The sequence below is a fragment of the Lolium perenne genome, chromosome 6 (assembly GCF_019359855.2).
Source record: "Lolium perenne isolate Kyuss_39 chromosome 6, Kyuss_2.0, whole genome shotgun sequence".
In the NCBI taxonomy this organism is placed as follows: domain Eukaryota; kingdom Viridiplantae; phylum Streptophyta; class Magnoliopsida; order Poales; family Poaceae; genus Lolium; species Lolium perenne.
This window is the reverse complement of record NC_067249.2, coordinates 95,964,067-95,984,087: the sequence shown is the minus strand read 5'-3', so window position 1 is coordinate 95,984,087 and position 20,021 is coordinate 95,964,067. Positions and strand designations below refer to the sequence as shown.

The 20,021-nt window shown below is 45.9% G+C and overlaps 1 protein-coding gene across 1 annotated transcript; it reads right to left on the bottom strand.

Annotated features, from left to right (window-relative positions):
- Window positions 1-14,940: 14,940 nt before the first annotated feature.
- LOC127344965 (uncharacterized) lies at window positions 14,941-16,590 on the bottom strand. The gene is made up of 3 exons (XM_051371348.2): window positions 16,087-16,590; window positions 15,636-15,884; window positions 14,941-15,518 (listed from the first exon to the last, which is right to left on the bottom strand). The coding sequence occupies exons 1-3, from the start codon at window positions 16,468-16,470 to the stop codon at window positions 15,207-15,209; spliced, it is 945 nt and encodes a 314-aa protein (XP_051227308.1). The 5' UTR covers window positions 16,471-16,590; the 3' UTR covers window positions 14,941-15,206.
- Window positions 16,591-20,021: the final 3,431 nt, after the last annotated feature.

Genomic DNA, 20,021 nt, shown 5'->3' with positions numbered 1-20,021 from the left:
AGCATTTGCTATCTCTGAAGACTGAAGCCACAAATTATCATAGATAGTTATCGTGGCATAATATTTAGTATCTCCCTTTAAGTTTTAGTCACCAGATGTATGTCCCATTTAGTAAATCTGGGATCTACTATGCTTTCTCTCTCTCTGAGACAACATTGCTTGCGATGCAAGAACTTCCAAGTTATGCCACTTCCCAATCTTCAAAATGATTGCAGCTATTTTTTGAGTTCAATGATTTGTATACTTGCTGGTGCAACGGGCGCGGCGTGCCGCCGCGCCACTGCTTCCTAGTGGAAAGAAAAAGGGGATGAAAACAAAAGCTGAAAGTCAAGTTATGCATGGTATTACTAGTTTCAAATGCCTTACTGAGTTATAATTTGCTAGTGCCTTATTTAGTGCTACTTATTACTAGTATACATAGATGTTTAATATCAAGTATCATTGTTTGATGGTAGATGAATATCACTATATACACTATTGCATGTTGTTATATCTCTTGCTAGCAAAAAAATGAATTCCCACACAAGCTAAAGACTTGTATCCAAAAAACAACTTAAACCAAACATCCATCATATTTACATATATAGCACTTGCTATTCCAAGTATAATATGTGTGTTATGCCTCCAACTACTTTAAAATATCACTTTTGTGTAGTTTTAAGCTCATGAGAAAGTAAGGTATGGAAGGAAAAACACCACTATGTGAAGTTATGTGATTGACAGATTATGAGTAGGTTGTGAGATCGGAACCATGTTTAAATGAAAAACACTTATGACATTGCACTTATTTTGAGTTGTTTATCATGTTTAAAGTTTTGGTTACTGTTGCCTGCCAAAACTCACCGGCGAGCAGTGGTTAAGCAACACGAAGAGCCGGGAGACTCCCAAGACTGCTAAGTGGGCCCTGGTGCCTCGCGTCGTCCCGCAAAGTCCCAGCACACGTCCTGGCGGTTGCAAGGGCATGCCACCTGACCTATACCTGATCAGGAAGGTGTTGGATTGCTTCAACTAGTCTCCTGCATGGTAGACACGTAAACATTAAATACGAGCCCGATCGGCTCTCAGGTTGCCCTGTGGATCGGCTCAAAGAGCCGATCGCCCCATGGTTCACGTTGGATTTACGATGACATGGGGAACCTGCTTGATCAAAACAAAACTAAACCAATCTACGACAGTTTAGGGTTTTCACCGCATAATCGGAACATCCTACGCGTAATTGGGCCTAGCAGATACGAAAGATGATGGAAACTATCCCTAAAAGAGGCCTAAAAACCAACGTTAAGTCAATTCCCGGAACATCCCTTATAGGAACGGTAAAACAACACCTCACGCACTACCGGATCATCCAACCCCAGCATAAGGCCTAATCATGCAGATATTAAACTAATCCTTGAAACAAGGAGCAACTATAACAGATTGGATCTACTAAGTAACGAACAAGCAAGGTGCTGCCCTTACACCTGAATAGGTGTAAGGACAGCTAGATATCGAGGGACGGCATTGCTAAGCAAATATGCATAAGAAAAGCATCAATGCAAGCCCCAAAACATCTAAGATAAATAGTGCTACTCGCCATCAACAACGCTTCAGCACGAGTAACACAAGGTAACGAATAAACGTATACTGATGCGATCTAGGCAGTATGATGCTTACCCGGAAGAAACACTAGAAATAAGGGGTGGCGATGCGCCTGGTTTGTGTTTGTTGTGAACGTGATTGTCCTCTATTTCAGAAACCCTAGATACATATTTATAGTCCGTAGACTGTCTAACGTGGGCATAAACCCAACCGTGTACGAGCTAGACTCTGTCTTTTAATTCTAAATACGATCTACTAATAATATACAGATACACGGGCAATTTAGCCCAAACTCTCGTGCAAGGCCGCTTCAGAGATTCTCCACGTGTATCTTCTTTCAAGCCCATCTCAATTACGGCCCATCTCCTGATTTGGTTAAAATCTGGGGATAACACATGCCCCCCTGGTTTTGGTAATGATAATTTCAAAACCACTCTGTTTTTTTCCTTCGAAGAGTCATGTCGTAGCAGAGCAGAACCGTCGCAGTATCCTTCGTCATGATGCCTTGCCTTCTCAACTTCCCTGCACGATTTAACAGTTTTGGTACCATGTTCCTCGGAAACCACCGCAACATTAACTTTCCACTATATCTCCTTTATTTTAACCGCGTCGAGCAGTTTGCTTCTTCATCCTCTTGCTCCATACTAGTCCTCGAAAAGCCCTCCTCCACCATGGACTCATCGTCCTCCTCTGCTGCATCGGCTCTCTCCTTCCAATCTTCTTCCTCAGACGAGCCGATGCCAGAGCCCGACCAGTGGGATGAGCCGGAGTGGGACTTCGACTTTGTGCCAGATGGCCCACCCGAAGCCCTCGTCGGGTCAGATGGCGACTTGCCCCTGACCGATGGGGAAGACGACCTCCGGTTCCTCATCGACGGGGAACTGGTGGCGGAGAGCGAGGATGACCTCCTCTCCTGGGGTAGCTTTACCCCCTCCGACGAAGAGGAAGAAGAGGAGGATGAGGAGGACGACACCTCCTCCAACGAGCCGCCGGCGAAGCGCTTCCGCGGCTGGGCCTGGTCGGATGACGACGAAGACGACGATGATGAGGGGGAAGAAACCCCCATTGAGGGTTACGGCAGTAGCGACGAGGAGCTCGCCAGCAGCAGCACCGGCGGCGGCTACGGTGGTGACGACGAGGACAGCGGCGGCCCTTAGATCAAGGAGTAGTATAGGGCTAGTAGTAGTAGTGCATTAGGCATCGGATGATCTTTTGAGAGCCATCGACTCTTTCTTGTAAAAATTCCCCTTCGAATCAATGAAAATCGTTCTTCCAATGTGATTCTCCATTTGTTCGATTTCAAATCTTCCGACTGCCAAAACAAGTCAACGCGCCAAGAGCCGATAGCAACGTATCGGCCTTTCGCCCTCAAACGCCCATAAGACCGAGCTCAAATCCTAAATTAGACAGATATCCAAGCAAACACTCCTCGAAATCAGGCTGACCACAACATTTTGCAACTCTAAAGTCGATGGCTGTACATCGGCTGTTTTGTTCTCAAGTCGATGTCCGTGCATCGGCTGTTTTATTCTCAAGTCGATGACCGTGCGTCGGCTAAAAAAATTTGTTTTTTACTGGCCGATTTAAGAATCGGCCCCCGTATCTCACTGACCATCATCCCACATACTTGGGAAATACTTCTTGAGATGCTGGCCATTGACAGCCACTGGGAACTTCACACCATCCAATTGCTCAAGCATGTATGCATTCCCCTTTAAAACTTGATCGACTTTGTACGGGCCGTGCCAATTTGGAGACCATTTACCATACACTTTGTCCTTAGTCCCCAATGGCAATACAGCTTCCCATACCAGATCACCAACCTGGAACTCCTTTGGCTTCACCTTCTTATTATATGCGCGAGCCACCTTAGCTTTATTCTCCTTGATTTTCTCAAGTGACCATAGTCTGAGTTCCGTTGCATCCTCAATGCTGTCGCTCATTAGGGCTGCATATTCTTCAGTAGTTAAATCATTCTGAAATGTTATCCGTCTCGACCCAGCCTTGATTTCCCAGGGTAACACAGCTTCTTGTCCATAGACCAGCTGGTATGGCGAGGTTTTTATTGCTCCATGACACGACATGCGATAAGCCCACAAAGCTTCTGACAATACCTCATGCCATCGTCTAGGGTGCTCGTCGATTTTCCTCTTAATCAGCTTGATCAGGCTTTTGTTGGACGCTTCGGCCTGCCCATTTGCTTGAGCATAGTATGGAGACGATCGGATCAGCTTGATTCCCATATCCTCGCAGAATTTTCTAAACTCCTTGGAAACGAAGACCGAACCTCCATCGGTCGTGATAGTCTGGGGAATCCCGAATCTATGAATGACATGTTCCAACACGAAACTGATAACATCTTTCGATGCTACTGACTTCATAGGGACGGCCTCCACCCATTTAGTGAAATAATCTGTAATGGCCAGAACCCATTCATGGCCTTTGCTCGATGCAGGATGAATTTTGCCGATCATATCCATGCCCCAACCTCGGAATGGCCAAGGTTTGATGATAGGATTCATTGCTGATGAGGGTACCATCTGAATGCTCCCAAACTTCTGACATGCTTGACACCCTTTATAATACTGGAAACAATCTTCAAGCATGGTGGGCCAATAAATTCCCGATCGCCTGATCAGCCACTTCATCTTATGAGCCGATTGGTGAGTTCCACAGGCACCTTCATGCACCTCATGCAAGAGCCGATTGGACTCGGCTGGTCCCAAACATTTGAGAAGTAATCCTTCCAATGTCCTGTAGAACATGTCATCGCCAATCAGTACATACTTCGTGGCCCTATATCTTATCCGTTTAGGTGCCCCCCGAGCCGAATCTTTCAAGTAATTGAAGATATCGGCTCTCCAATCATCTGGTTCCATGAACTGCACCTGGAAATCGGCTCCATCGGCTACGTCCTTGTATCCTGACGCCGTTTGTGCGAGATCGTTCGCGTCGGTATTTTGCGACCTTGGGATCCAATGGAAGTTTATATATCTGAACCGCGTCATCAGCTCACGGCATTGTATCCATAATGGAAAGAACGACCCGCTCTCACACTTGTACTCTTCCGTGAGTTGAGAAATCACCAATTTGGAGTCTCCAAAAATCTCAACCGCTTCCGCCCCAGCGTCCAATAGCAACTCCATTCCCTTGCACATCGCTTCATACTCAGCAACATTGTTGGTGCAAGGGGTAGCTATCCTGATGGAGAAGGAAAATGTTGCCCCCCGAGGCGACACGAGTAGCACGCCGATGCCGCAACCATCCTCACGGCATCGATCCATCGAAGAACATGGCCCATGCACGCACAGATAGTGCGGCTACGTCCGTGTTTATTCGTTCAACGATAAGATCGGCCAACGCTTGTCCCTTGACTGCTTTCGCAGGTTGATACCGGATATCAAATTCCGATAACGCAAACATCCATTTGCCGAGTCGGCCTTTCAGTACAGGAGCCGACAGCATGTGCTTGATGACATCCGATTTGCATATGACGATGATTTCGCGGACAAAGAAGATGTGCTGGATCTTGGTGCAGGTGAAAAATAGACAGAGGCACAACTTCTCAATTTCAGGGTACCTTGTTTCTGCGTCCAACATCCTTCTGCTGAGGTAGAAAACCACTTTTTCCAGACCATCATAAACCTGCACCACCACTGATGCGATGGAGGTGTCAGCCACTGATAAGTAAATGTAGAACGGCCTGTCTTGCTGTGGCGGAACTAACACAGGTGGCTTCGTTAGGTACTCCTTAATATCGTCAAATGCCTGTTGTTGCTCTGCCCCCAGTGAAACTCCTCATCAGACTTGATTTTAACCAATCCCATGAACGGCTCGATTCGTCCTGACAAGTTGGAGATAAACCTTCTGATGAAATTAATTTTGCCGATGAGACATTGAAGTTCCTTCTTCGTGGTGGGTGGCTTCATCGTTCGCACTGCCTCTTGACTTTTTAGGCCGATCTCAATTCCACGTTCATGAACCAAGAAACCCAGGAACTGACCGGCCGTCACACCAAAGGCACACTTCTTTGGATTCATTCTTAGCCCGAACTTCCTAGTTCGGTCCAGGACGTGCCGCAAATCCTCCAAGTGTCCATCCGTCGAAACAGACTTGACCACCACGTCATCGATGTAAATTTCCACCAATTTGCCGATTAAATCATGAAAGATGTAATTCATAGCTCTTTGGTATGTTGCGCCAGCATTCTTCAGTCCAAATGTCATGCCAACATATTCAAACAAGCCCACCGAGCCTGGCACTCTGAATGCAGTCTTGTGTATATCTTCTGGAGCCATAAAAATTTGGTTGTAGCCGGCATTGCCATCCATGAAACTTTAAATTTTATGACCAGCAGCTGCATTGATTAATGTCTCCGCTACTGGCATTGGATATTCATCCTTTGGAGTGGCACTGTTGAGGTTCCGAAAATCTATGGCGACGCGCCATCGGCCATCCTTTTTCTCCACAGGTACGACATTGGAAATCCATTCAGCGTACCTGCATGTCCTGATGAACCCGGCGTCCAACATCTTCTGGATCTCCTTCTTGACTTCCACCAAGATTTCGGCCTTCATCTGTCGTGCTCGCTGCTGGAACGGCCGAAATCCTTTTTCAGGGAAGCCGATGCTCAATGATGCTCTGTCTAACCTGCATCTCCGTATAATCCCATGCAAAACAATCTGGGTACTCTTTTAACAAGGCTATCATCAGGCCCCTGAGATGTGGATCTAACTTTTTGCTGATAAATGTTGGTCGTGGCTTATCCCCAGGACCAATGTCAATCTCTTCCAGCTCATCAGCTGACGTAAACCCATACCCCAGCTTTCCATCGCCTGCTAGATCAATGCTGAACACAGGTAAAATGCATGTTGAGGATAATTTTGGCCGATTGCTAGAATCGGCCTCCTTTTTCATTGCAATGCTCAATGAGGGTTTACAACTTCTTGGTGCTCCACTATGGCTACGTGATGCGCTTGGGATAAGATTACTACTTTTTATTTTTTGGGGCCGATCGCATAGACCGGCCTTGCCACGTACACCTACTGATTTAGATCTTGCTACTCTGTCAGGCCGGTGGATAAGACCAGCCTCACCCCGTTTTTTGAAGCTTCGATGCGTTCACAACCGTCCAAACTGATTCCAGAGAGCGGCTCTTGGTCGTTCGCATCCCAAATATTCATGGCAGCTAGTGAGATCTCGATTGAGTCATCTGCCTGAACAACCTCCACTTCATCTCCATCCCACTGTATGATGCATTGGTGCATTGTGGATGGGATGCAACAATTAGCGTGAATCCAATCCCTTCCTAACAGGACAGCGTAATTGCTTTTGCTGTCGACGATGAAGAACGAGGTAGGTATGGTTTTTTGGCCTACGGTCAGATCTACATTCAGAACACCTTTTGCTTATGATGCTTGGCCGTTGAAATCGCTTAACGTGACGTTGGTCTTGATCAGATCGTCATTGGAGTGTCCCAAACGTCGTAGCATGGTATACGGCATTATGTTGACTACCGCCCCCGTGTCAACCAACATCTTGCTGACAGGCTGCCCATCGATATAACCTTTTAGGTATAGAGCTTTCAAATGCCTGTAGCTCCTCTCTCGTGGCTTCTCAAAGATCACTGGCCGTGGACCACAGTCGAATCGAGCCACCGATACTTCCTTGTCCTTTGGAGCACAAAACTCTGACGGGAGTATGAACACCATGTTTGTATCAGCCGATGCCTCTGCATCGGCTTTTGTCTGTTTGGGGCGCCACACTTTCTTTGGCGGGCGCGTCTCCGTCTCCAGCGTTTGCTGAATTTTCACGGCCAGATCGGGCCGTGCCTTCCTCAATGTGTACAGGTACTGAGCCTCGGCTTCCTCCAGGTTTCGTTGCCGTTGCACCCTACGCTTCTGAGAGTGGCTGAGTCCATCAGGGCACCACTTTGGCCGGTGGTACCTATCTTCTTCTTCATCTGACTCCTCAAAGTCTTCATCTTGAGATGACTCAGCTCGTTTGTTCTGAGGTGGGAGAGGCCCTAGACGCTTGAACACTGAAACTTCATTTGTTCCCTTCCTCTGCTGTCTACATTCTGGGCAGTTCTCGATTGTAGGCAATCGGCTCATTCCTGAGTCCCAGCAGTGTTTAAAGAAAGGACAGTTCCAATGCCTATCCATGTCTTCTTGCTCTCTTGACTTCCCTCTAGCGTGACGCTCGTACCCTTCATCGTCTCTATCATATCGACGATACCTCCTGTCATCTGCATCAGACCGACGATATCTTTCGTCATCCACGTCGTAGCACCGACGTCGGTCATACTGCTGCTCATATTTGTTAAGGAGATGCGCGGAGAGTGGTCGTTGATACCGCACGCTTCTCACTTCCTTTTCTGTCAGGTACCGTCTGTTATCATATTGGGGCCGGTCGCGTGGATCGGCCTCCTCTTTCTCCTTGCCACGGGAGCGACTGCTTTCTGCTTTATCTTCGCCATGGCGGGTCCCAAGCCCTGCCATGTTGACATCAAAAGAGAAACCTGGCTTGCATCTCAGGGAGTGACTGAGATCCACCATGTTGACGCCAGGAAACGGATGTGTGTCTACTTTCATGGCAAATTGTCCGAAGATTAATCGGCCTGACTCTATCGCCATTTGAATCTGTGCGCGCAACACCTTGCAGTCGTTGGTGGCGTGGGTGAACGTGTGATGCCATTTGCAGTATGGCCTACCGTTCATCTCGTGACGTAGGAATTTTGTGGCCTTCGGGTAACTTCAGCTGTTTCTCCTTCAGCAGCAAATCAAAAATCTGCTCAGTTTTGCTTAAATCAAAGTCAAACCCTTTTGGAGGCCCTGGTTGTTTCACCCATTTGCAGGACACGGGAACTGCCGTCCGAGTCCATTCAGCCACGGCGACTTCCTGATCTTCCGCAAGGTCTTCATCCTCCTCAGCGTCGACCAGGCCTATCGTGCGCTTGAACTTGTCTTGGTACAATTCTGGGTGGCGCTGTTCATACGAAGTTAGTCTCTGGACCATGTGTGCCAACGAATTGTACTCCACTTGGAACGTCAGATCCTTGAGTGGCGCTGCGAGACCTGCCACGGCCAGCTCGACTGCTTCTTTCTCAGATAAATGAACCGAATAACATCGGTTCTTGATAGTTCTGAAACGTTGAATGTATTCAGACACCGTCTCTCCTCGCCTTTGCCGAACCTGCGTCAGATCGGCGATGCCCGCTTCGGTAGCTTCTGAATGATATTGTATGTGAAACTGTTCTTCCAGCTGCTTCCATGTCCGAACTGAATCTGGGGGTAGCGAGGTGTACCACCCAAAGGCTGGACCCGTGAGAGATTGGGCAAAGAACCTCACACGTAGCGGTTCTGATGCTGAAACCATGCCCAGCTGTGCCAAGTATCGGCTCACGTGCTCGATGGAGCTAGATCCTTCTGATCCACTGAATTTTGTGAAGTCAGGGAGCCGATACTTAGGTGGCAGCGGGATCAGGTCAAACTCATTGGGATAGGGCTTGGAATAGCCGATTATTTTCTTCTTCGGCAGGATACCGAACTGGTCTCTCAAGATTGCGCTGATCTGATCCACCGTAGGGGTTGTAGGCGTTGAGCTTTCATGACTCGCTGCAGTGGCATATTTAGTTAGCCACGCCTGTTTCTCAGCATCTGCTCCAAAACTCCCCGCTGCTCCAGCAATCCCTCCTGCCGTAACAATCGCTCCTGCTCCGGCAATTCCTCCTGCTGAAGTTTGGATCGCGCGCGTCCAGTTGTTGCAGTCCGGCACGTATGTGCACACGTATCCATGTGGGATTTCCTTGGGCGGCTCATACAAGAATTGGTAGTCGCCAGGATCACCTCCAACTTTGTAGACAACGTATGCCGGTGAACCTTGTTGCTGTGGAGCTGCCATCGCGAATGGCAGTGGTGGGCTGGAGTGGAATGGTATCTCTCCCTGGTGAGTCCCTAAAGCAGGTCCTGACGGAGAATACTGATGTTTCATGATTTCTTGCACCACACGAAGCGCAACTCGTTCAAGCGTATTCACCAGGCTCTCAGAATGCCGATGTAGAGAATGAGCCACAGCATAGTTAATTTCTTGGCGCAGGGCTCTGGTACGTTCCTCCGAAGGGAGAGACAGATCTAATCCCTCGAACGCGCCTTCAGGTGTGAATCCTTTGAACCCGATGCCGTGAGAACGGGTCTTCTCAAAAGAGCCGATGAGATCGGCTTCAAAGATGGCCTTCAGCTCATCGTATTTCTTCTTATGCTCTGCAGGTAGATCCTCGTACTTGATCAGTTCGTCCGACATCTTGGCTGCCGGTGCTGACGTGGTTGTTGTAGAAAGTGTCCCACCGGGCGTGCCAGAATGTGTTGCCTGCCAAAACTCACCGGCGAGCAGTGGTTAAGCAACACGAAGAGCCGGGAGACTCCCAAGACTGCTAAGTGGGCCCTGGTGCCTCGCGTCGTCCCGCAAAGTCCCAGCACACGTCCTGGCGGTTGCAAGGGCGTGCCACCTGACCTAAACCTGATCAGGAAGGTGTTGGATTCCTTCAACTAGTCTCCTGCATGGTAGACACGTAAACATTAAATACGAGCCCGATCGGCTCTCAGGTTGCCCTGTGGATCGGCTCAAAGAGCCGATCGCCCCATGGTTCACGTTGGATTTACGATGACATGGGGAACCTGCTTGATCAAAACAAAGCTAAACCAATCTACGACAGTTTAGGGTTTTCACCGCATAATCGGAACATCCTACGTGTAATTGGGCCTAACAGATATGAAAGATGATGGAAACTATCCCTAAAAGAGGCCTAAAAACCAACGTTAAGTCAATTCCCGGAACATCCCTTATAGGAACGGTAAAACAACACCTCACGCACTACCGGATCATCCAACCCCAGCATAAGGCCTAATCATGCAGATATTAAACTAATCCTTGAAACAAGGAGCAACTATAACAGATTGGATCTACTAAGTAACGAACAAGCAAGGTGCTGCCCTTACACCTGAATAGGTGTAAGGACAGCTAGATATCGAGGGACGGCATTGCTAAGCAAATATGCATAAGAAAAGCATCAATGCAAGCCCCAAAACATCTAAGATAAATAGTGCTACTCGCCATCAACAACGCTTCAGCACGAGTAACACAAGGTAACGAATAAACGTATACTGCCTAGATCGCAAGATGCGATCTAGGCAGCATGATGCTTACCCGGAAGAAACCCTCGAAATAAGAGGTGGCGATGCGCCTGGTTTGTGTTTGTTGTGAACGTGATTGTCCTCTATTTCAGAAACCCTAGATACATATTTATAGTCCGTAGACTGTCTAACGTGGGCATAAACCCAACCGTGTACGAGCTAGACTCTGTCTTTTAATTCTAAATACGATCTACTAATAATATACAGATACACGGGCAATTTAGCCCAAACTCTCGTGCAAGGCCGCTTCAGAGATTCTCCACGTGTATCTTCTTTCAAGCCCATCTAAATTACGGCCCATCTCCTGATTTGGTTAAAATATGGGGATAACAGTTACTGGATGGCCACCTCGGCCAAAATAAGGGTGTTATCATGCAAAAGACTATAGTATGCATATTTGTTAGAGAAGAGCCCTGTGCCGCTAACCAAAACCATGCATAATCTTAGCGGAAAGTTTTTAGCATGGGCATCCTTAATAGGAAGAGAGAAAAAGAGAGAGTGTAAAAACCCTGATTTTTAGAGTTCTTAATTAGTTTGTGTTAAATAATATTTGCCTCTAATAATGTTAATTTCTTTCTTGGATCCCTTTCTTAAGAGGAGCATGATATTTGTGGATTAGAAAATGATTGTTTTATAAGAGAAAACTTGGTGTTACGAAGGTAAACATATTGTACCGGTCACATTTCAGGTATGGGACTGACTGAGTTCTCCGCTAGGGACGGCCATGTTGTGGAACGAGTCGATGATGGATCCGTAGTAGCGATCAACATCAGTATGTTCATGTGTTCGGGTTCTAGTGGGCTAAATGGCTCTGCTCTTCTACCGCCTGTGTGGTGCTGGTCAAGGCTGTCGATGTCGAAGTACCATCTGCAGAGTGTAAAAGTGTGGAATTTCACCACTGTGACTCCCGGGTCGGGAACGCTTACTTTCATGTGTGTCCATGATTTAATATGCCTTATAGTTTAACCACCTTTTGTTTTTCATAAAAGCATTTATGTTTTACAATTTATATGATTGTGTATAATCAGTTTGACGAGTATGACTTATCGTACTCACCCATCTCCCACATGTTTTTTTAGATGTAGACGTCGTTAGCGGAAGATCTCGTTGTCGAAGATTAGGCTGGACCATCGGGTGGGAAACGATGTAGATAATCTTGTTGTAAATCGTGTGTAATTGTAAAGAAATCTCTAACGAGATCCACTATGCTGGTTTAATCCTACATTTTTATCCTTGCGCGAGTATAAGCCTCTCAGTTTATAGGCGTGCGGCGGCTGTCTTGTCAAGGCCCAGTCTCGGGGCGTGATAAAGAGGAAAAAGAAAAGAGAGAGAGAGAGAGAGAGAAGAGGAAAAAGAAAGAGAGGAAAACATAAGAGAGAAGTTTATTGTAGAGGATGCTCATTTGTCGGTTGTCATGTCTTCCCGGTATATAGGGCCTTTACAGTTGAGGTTTTAAAATTTCCTTGGGTTCTTTGTACAGGAGGCATGAAGGTATCTCTTTGCGAATTTGGTTAAAATAATATGCATTTTGAGAAGTCTATGGTAATCTAAAGTTGAGTAGTATGAGATGTGGTTGTCAGTACTAGAGGCCATGAGGCATCTTACTTATAAGAGGTATATGAACCATAAGAGTCTCTAAACAGAGTAAGAATGAGATGCGTGGAGCCGCATTCTTATGATTACCGTATCCCACAACTTTACTTTATTGTCTCATTCATATTTATTTTTAATGGAGGACTAACACATGTATTCCCTACTTAGCTTCTGTTATTCAAGAGTCAAAAGTATCCAAAGAAAAGAAAAAAAGGATTCCAAAGAAAATTCTATAGGTTCATAATGCTTCTCATTTATGGTCTATAATGCTTCTCATTTATTTGCTCACAATGCCACTTATTATTAAGCATGTTTTGTAGAATGTGAGGGATATCACTTTATAGCTTATTTGCTTCTTGTTATCCTTTAATGACCGAACCTTGTAAAACTTTGCATGATAATGATACAGAAGCAAAGAAATAAACTTCAAAGTCCATGTTATTTGTATTACCTTTACGCTCGAGGACGAGCATAGGTTAAGCTTGGTGATGTTGATGCAAGTAAAATACATACATGCACTTTCTAGTTTATTGATACATATTTCCACATATTTGCAACATATATGATGTTATATCTATATTTTACATTGATTTACGGGGATTTACCAATGATCCTATTTATTTAGGTTATAACTCTGCAGGACAGAAAAACTCTGTTTTGCGTATTGTTTTTACATTCAGGGACCTAGCTAAATGAAGTCAAATTGAGCTAGGACTTCAAGGATGTCAATATTTCACCACGAGAAGCATTTGGAGCACTGGAACCTCATGAGAAGGGTCTGAAGACCCAAATGACCACGAGAAGCATCTGGAGCACTGAAACCGCACAGTAAGGGTGGGCACACCACCGTATCTCGTTTGTCCCTCGGGCCTCCGATTGACCTTTTTCTTTCACCCACCGACTTTGTTTGACCTAAAAACCCCTATATATACGACCCCCAAGGTTTGCTCAAGGAGAGCACTGCAGAAACACCAAAACAGAGGCTGAAGCAGGGAAGAATGAAGGGGGGAAACCCCACCGGAGCCGCCGACGGATGGATCTCCACCTTCTCCAAGATCTTCCACGTCATCACCATGACAAAGGGGGTGTAGTCCATGTCTGGACTATGGATTTGTGGCAGTAGCTTGATTTATTTCTCTCTTGTTCTTCATACATCTTATTACCATATATGTAATTATGTGGTGGATCATTATTCTATGGTATTGATATATGAGATTGGAATATATTATGTGTAAGATGCATTGATGGATGCATATCATGTACCCCGTTCTTAAGTGCTTGTTCTGATCCAACTTATATGCAATAACATGTGTGGCGTGAAGTGTGTATTAGATGAGGTAGCATGGTTGTAGTGATTAAATAATGACAACAAATTCATGATATATTATGGTTTTACCTTTTCCTTTGTTGCCTCACTAGGGATAAAGTGAATGCATGTGCTATGTTTATGATATGGCAATTGTGGTAATCTTGTTGAATCAAGCTAGCATATTCGGTATTCAAACATCATGTCAAAATACTTAAGGCTATGCTCTGTTAATTCTTAATACAAGATTGGTTGAAATTTTTCCTTTTCTTGTAGAGTATAAGAGAGATGTGTTGCTCATGTCTATGTTAGGACGTGATACCCATATAAATGCTTATCAAATACATATTAAAGTTCCATCAATATTATGCCATTGAAGAATTGTTAGTGTCCACTAAAACTTAAAAAGAGAGTAGACAAGTGAACCCATGAAGCCCACTCCAATTTTAATCATAAGAAACACATTTCCACTACTTTCATCATGTTTGATATTTGCTATAATATTTTAATCCAAAAATCCAAAAATACAAAAATTTAGTTTATTTGCTTTACTTTACTTTCATTATCTTATTTATCTGTAATCGCTAATATAAAACCTACCACACCAGCAGTTAACATAGGTAGAGGTCGGTTAGAACCGAAAGAACCTAGAAAACACTATATATGTGAAAGATTATATCTAAATCTACCACACTGGCATCTGCATTACAGATTTTTTAACTAGATCTACCACAAAGGCTTAAAATATGACCTAAAATAATAGGATTTTGTGCATATCTGCACAACCGGTACATAAACTATTGCAAGATTGAATAAAAACAAGAGCTACACAAAAACAAGGCCTAGCAAAATACAAAATCTTCGTATACTATGCAAGATCGAATAAGGATATGTACAAACTAGCAACAAGCAGCCACTGATCTACTGATTACTCTACGACATGCTCACAGATCCTGTCTAGTTAGGGCTTAGAAACCCACCGTCAATGAGAAGAAATTGCCACCGCCATCTAGCAGCTGTGTCGAGGTCGAAGATGCAAACCTGACCGTCCAACTTCCCATCGGAACGGAGAGCTCGAAAGGAGAAAAATAGAGGCAAGAGTTTTAGCGGCGAGCCAAGTGGTATAAATCGGTGGGAGGTGACGAAATTTCTCCGCCTTTTTTTTAGACGTGCGCGTGCTCCCACCATCACCGAGCTTGAACAGGCGAGGCGCAGGTTTACCCCCTTTGCAGCGAAGTTGGAGGCTCAAATTCCAGATTTCCCGATTCCGAGTATAGTTCTGTGCATCCAAACACAACTTCACTATATGAGACGTTCCATTTGCCCAAACATTATTCTGGTATGTGATCGATTACACTTGCTAACAAGTAGTACCAAAAAGTGAGCAAAAGTCGAGGTAATTTACATAGAAAGATACAAAATATGAAAATAGAGAATGGTGTGGCCGTAAGGCAATGCTTCTCCACCCCCTGATGCCATGGCACACTGAGGCGGGCAACCTGTTTTATTCTTGTTATGGCACATTGAGCTGGGCAATGCTAGTTGCCGCCGCTCACAAGAGCTTCCTTGTAAGACCCCTCCGGAGGTGGCGCCACGGGCGCAGCCCTGGGCTCATGCCGCGCCGCCGCTGGCCACGTCTCGTCTCCTTTGTTCCTCCTCCGGCCCTCCTCCAGAATGAGAGGCACCTTGCCCTCCCTCTCCCTGCTCAGCCGCTCCTGAGCGCCGCCGCGGAGCTTCTCCAGCCCCCGGCCGTCCATCTGCTGCATCTTGAACACCTTGAGGAGGTTGAAGAGCCCTCCGGCCAAGAACAGCAGGCTTCCGAACAGGCAGAACCAAGCCCAGCTCCTCCCCTGCATCCAGACCAGAGTGCACCACCGCGTCAGTTACATTGCTAGTAATGCACTTATGCACATGTTCCTGAACTGAAGTTTCAGTAATAATCGGCTAGTCATTCAAATGGTTATTACCAGGAGGGTTAATCCAGCGGAGGAATGGGTGTGGATGTCGTGTCGATTGACGATGCCGCCGACGAGGTAGATCGTGCTGCCGAGCAGAAGCGGGATCTGCACGCTCTTCTGAAGGATCTGGACGTGCCCGCTGGCTCGCTCGTAGATTTGGCAGATGTTGTGTATGGATCCGAGGAGCCAGAGCGCTGGACCGGCGATGAGCAGGTTCAGCCCGTGCTTCTCCAGTCCGTGCCGGTACCCTCTGTCCATCTGCGACGTATTGTTCCAAGGAATGAGGTAAAACAGTACTTACATGTTAATCGAATCTAGATCAGTTGGTAACACTAAGACTGCAGTGACAATCTTGAGCACTACTGAACATTGACGCTGAGTAACAGTTTGTATGTATAAACTTCAACTCTGTTCGACTAATAAACTGGCAACTTGAGTTAAGATGACGGCTAGTCCATACCTGAATCTCGAAGAAGATCAGCGCGACCAAGGTGAGCACGGCGCCGACGAGATGCACGGCAGGGGCGGCGAGCTCTACGAGGACGAACTGGCTGTCCAGCCCGGCCAGCCCGAGGTTGTAGTCGACGCCGGCGACGTGCGCCAGGAGGTCGTGCGCGTTCACGCCCACCACGCCCAGCAGCCCGATGATGGCCAGCGCGAGGCCGGTTTTCTGGGACACCGCCCACGGCCACAGCTGCGCGAGGAAGCCGCCGACGAGGAGCACGGCGGCGAAGACGTACACCCCAGCGTTGACGTACTCCCACCGCCGGTTGCGCGACGCCTCGCCGCCGCCGGAGCCCAGGCTGTACGCGCGGCACTCCCGCGCCGTGGCCAACTTCACCATGGCTGCTCTACCTGTATCTAGCTACTCTGCAATGGAGTTGAGGGGAACGAAGGCGGACACGGCAATCTGGAGTGTGAAGCTAGGAGAGTGGAAATATGCTAGTATGTGTAAGCTGAAGCAGGGGCCATGGCGGATACGTGGCGACGTGCATGTTGTGCCATGTAAGGCAAGCGCGAGTAAGGCTCCGATTCGTCATGCGTGTTTGGGATGACTAAACTATGTGGTGTGGATACGAGGCCTTCTCGATTGTACCAGACACATGCCACTTCTCACATGAGTCAAACCACGTGGGCTTCCCCAAGATCGCCATAAGTAGCTTTGCTGGGAGGCTGGGCCTAACTTGCAATTTTCAAATTTTCAAACCGACAAGTGCGCGCGGGTGCTCCTAAGAACCGATTCTCGAGTTCTGTTGGTTTTCGTGAGGAAGATGCTGTATATATTTTCGTATGTTTTGCTGATACTCGCTTCTCGAAGAATTCTTTGTTTCTTTGACGATCTAGATGACCGTTCATCTATTATATACTAAAAGTAAAATAAGGATTTTTTTCAAGGCACTAGGTTAATCCACATATGGTTAAAAAATATCAACCAATGATATTAACTTGAACGTCTAAGATTAAAAATTAAAGTGTTACGTACAACATATTACGAATAAGGATGTTTTTTTTTCGAGGCACTAGGTTAATCCACATATGGTTAAAAAATATCAACCAATGATATTAACTTAAACGTCTAAGATTAAAAATAAAAGTGTTACGTACAACGTATTACGTGTACCAAAATAAATTTATGGCACGTTAGCTTAATTAGATAGATAACGTTCTTTAGAAAGAAGTTACAGGACATATCCGGCCGATCGGTTATTTTCTAAATTTTGGTAAAACAACCAAACTTGCTCCTATGTCATCTACCGGACGGACGTACCCGGCTACATGTGATTAAATTTTTTCCTAATGAACGTTCCCAGCTGAGGTTACTAGCTTATTGCATCTTGGATCTAGAAAGGAAATCACGTCTCCAACATGTTCAGTTAAAAAGGAAACGCAAAATTTATTTCTTGCTGGGGCACTCCCTTGTCTTAGATAGTGCTCCCTCATCTACTCCGTCGCTTTCTCATCGTGTGGTGCCGAAAAGAACTGTCGCTTCCCGACAAAATAGGTGTCGGTTCCTGTTCGAACTCCACCTCCTTGCTCTCGTTTCATCCCCAACCTCTCGCCCTCCCGTTCTCCTCCTCGTCTCCCTCCACTGTCGATTCAGGGTCTTGCGGCGATTTCCCTCCAGCGGGGAACCATGGCCGAATCCCCTAGGGTATCTCGAGTGGGCGTCGTCAAGTTTCATCGGCGTGGCTCCGCTCGTCGGCGCCGCGTTGCGGATCGACGATTTTGCGGCGGGGGTTCTCGTTGCTGGAGGTTTTATCAGCGCTGCGCTTCCCCGAATCGAAGATTCTGAGGCCGCCAAACGTCGTCGGCGAGTAGCCGACCGCGAATCGACGATTTCCGAGGCTGGGTGTGTTGTTGGCAGAGCATTCGGGGAAGGAGAGCACCGTCTTCGTAGCTGTGGTAAGCACTTCTACATCGATTGTTCTTACTTTTGTGGTTGCGCCGCTTCTCGTCGGACCTCGAATCGAAGAACGAGAAGCAACCCATCGCGCTCCTCCCCATCGCTCGCCTGCAGGGCCCGCCGATTCGCTCCGTGACCTACTAGCCGACTCGAATCCTGCGGTGCTTTTGCTGCCTGTATGCGGCTGCCTCTCGGCGGCGCGGCGAGGCGTTGATTGCGTAGGCTGCGTGCGATGGGTTGCTTCGATTTGATTTTCGCATAGTCTGGTGCTTTTGATTTCCTGTTCATATGACTGTTCTCGGCTAGTTAGACACGCGGATTTACTTCTCTGTGCACCATTGCTCCTGTTCTCGTCTTCCTAGGTCATGGAAGTGTTCGTGGTTCGTATATGTGTGATTTGTAGTAGTCACGTCTTCGGAATTTGTGAAGCTACTACACCTCCTGATCATAGTGTTCATGTGTTTGCTGCATGTTCATCCTCGTATGGATGTGGTGATGATTACATGTATGAAAATGGTGATTTATACATCCTATTGCATCTTTGTACATTTACAATACACAAACTAAGCATTGTTCTGCTGCATGTTTACTTTTTACTTGGATGTAAAGAGTTGTCAATATATACATCCTTTGGGTATCAAAAATTGTCAGTATATACATCCTTTTGGTTTTGGGTATCAAAAATTGTCAGTATATTCATCATGTTAGCATATTCATCATCCCACTTATATGGGATGTAATTTTTTTTCCCATACTTTATAAAGGGATGTAAAAAATTATCATAACTTACATCCTATGGCTATTTTAACACTTCATATGGCTCTTTAAATTTTGATCATACACAAGTGTGGATGATTTCGTGGAGGATGTATAATTCGCATAATTAATACATCATTGTTATCTATGGCATGTAATTTTTGGATCACTTTTATTTTTGCATGTGTTAAATTTTTATTGCTCAAGCACATGTGTTAACTCAGCCATGTTGATTGTGTTTGTTTTCAGGTCCTGTCCTTTTGTACAAGCTTACTTCTCTAACAGCATTTTCAAGTTCACGATGGTACGACAGATGATTTTCATTTTGCTTTTTTTTCATGACTATATGTTCCTGTTCTTTCAGCTAAAAGGAGTTTTTTATGTTGTGCTTGTTGTGTTGCAGGAATCCTCACGCAAAAAACTGTCCAACGCATGCCAGTCTAAATTCACTAAGATGAAAGCAAAGTTGCAGCTCCAGCATAAATTCAGTGCTGGTGGAACCCACCAAGATCATCAAAATGCATCTGAGTTACCAGAAATCAACGAAGTTCTAGCTGTAGATGAGGAAGTTCCAGCTGTAGATGAACATGTGGGAAGTGCAGCTGCTGATATTGGCGATGCCCAGACAGTATCAAAAAAGAAGAACTAGGTTTGTATATATTCTCATGATTTTGTTCAGTTTCTTTTAATTTGGATTACATTTTTTTACATCGAACTATGCTTTTTTGATTTGTATGGCTGATAGAAGTTTCCTCTCATGTTTTTGGCAGAGCAATCTCTTTAATCGATCATCTCCCATGAAGATTGTACGGCTCTGTAAGGACTTGACTGAAGATCAACTTGCTTTGTTGGTGACTTCTAGTTTTGGACAGATTGCCAAGATGAAGTGTTCAAAACTCAATCCTGCGCTTTGCCATTTCTTGATGGATCATTTTCATCCACATGGGTGCGCTCTGGATTTCGGTGAAAGGGGTATAATTCCTGTTACTCCGGATTCTGTTGTGAAGGTTCTTGGTGTTCCCATGGGCAATACTGATGTCCCTTATACACTGGATGTCGACGCCACGAGCCTGATATTGGAGATGCTTGGGATTAAGGATGGTGTCCAACCTAATGTCACTTTCATTGAGAAGCAATTAGGACCATCATTTCCTGCAGACACTGCATATCTTCGGAAGTTTGTGATATATGTTATCAGCTCTGTTTTTGCGCCAACAACTGGAATAAAGGTCAGC

Coding starts and splice junctions, on each gene's coding strand:
- LOC127344965 (XM_051371348.2), bottom strand. CDS start 16,470: ATGGTGAAGTTGGCCACGGCGCGGGAGTGCCGCGCGTACAGCCTGGGC. Junction 15,885..16,086: donor TGATCTTCTTCGAGATTCAG/GTATGGACTAGC, acceptor AATACGTCGCAG/ATGGACAGAGGGTACCGGCA. Junction 15,519..15,635: donor CCGCTGGATTAACCCTCCTG/GTAATAACCATT, acceptor GTCTGGATGCAG/GGGAGGAGCTGGGCTTGGTT.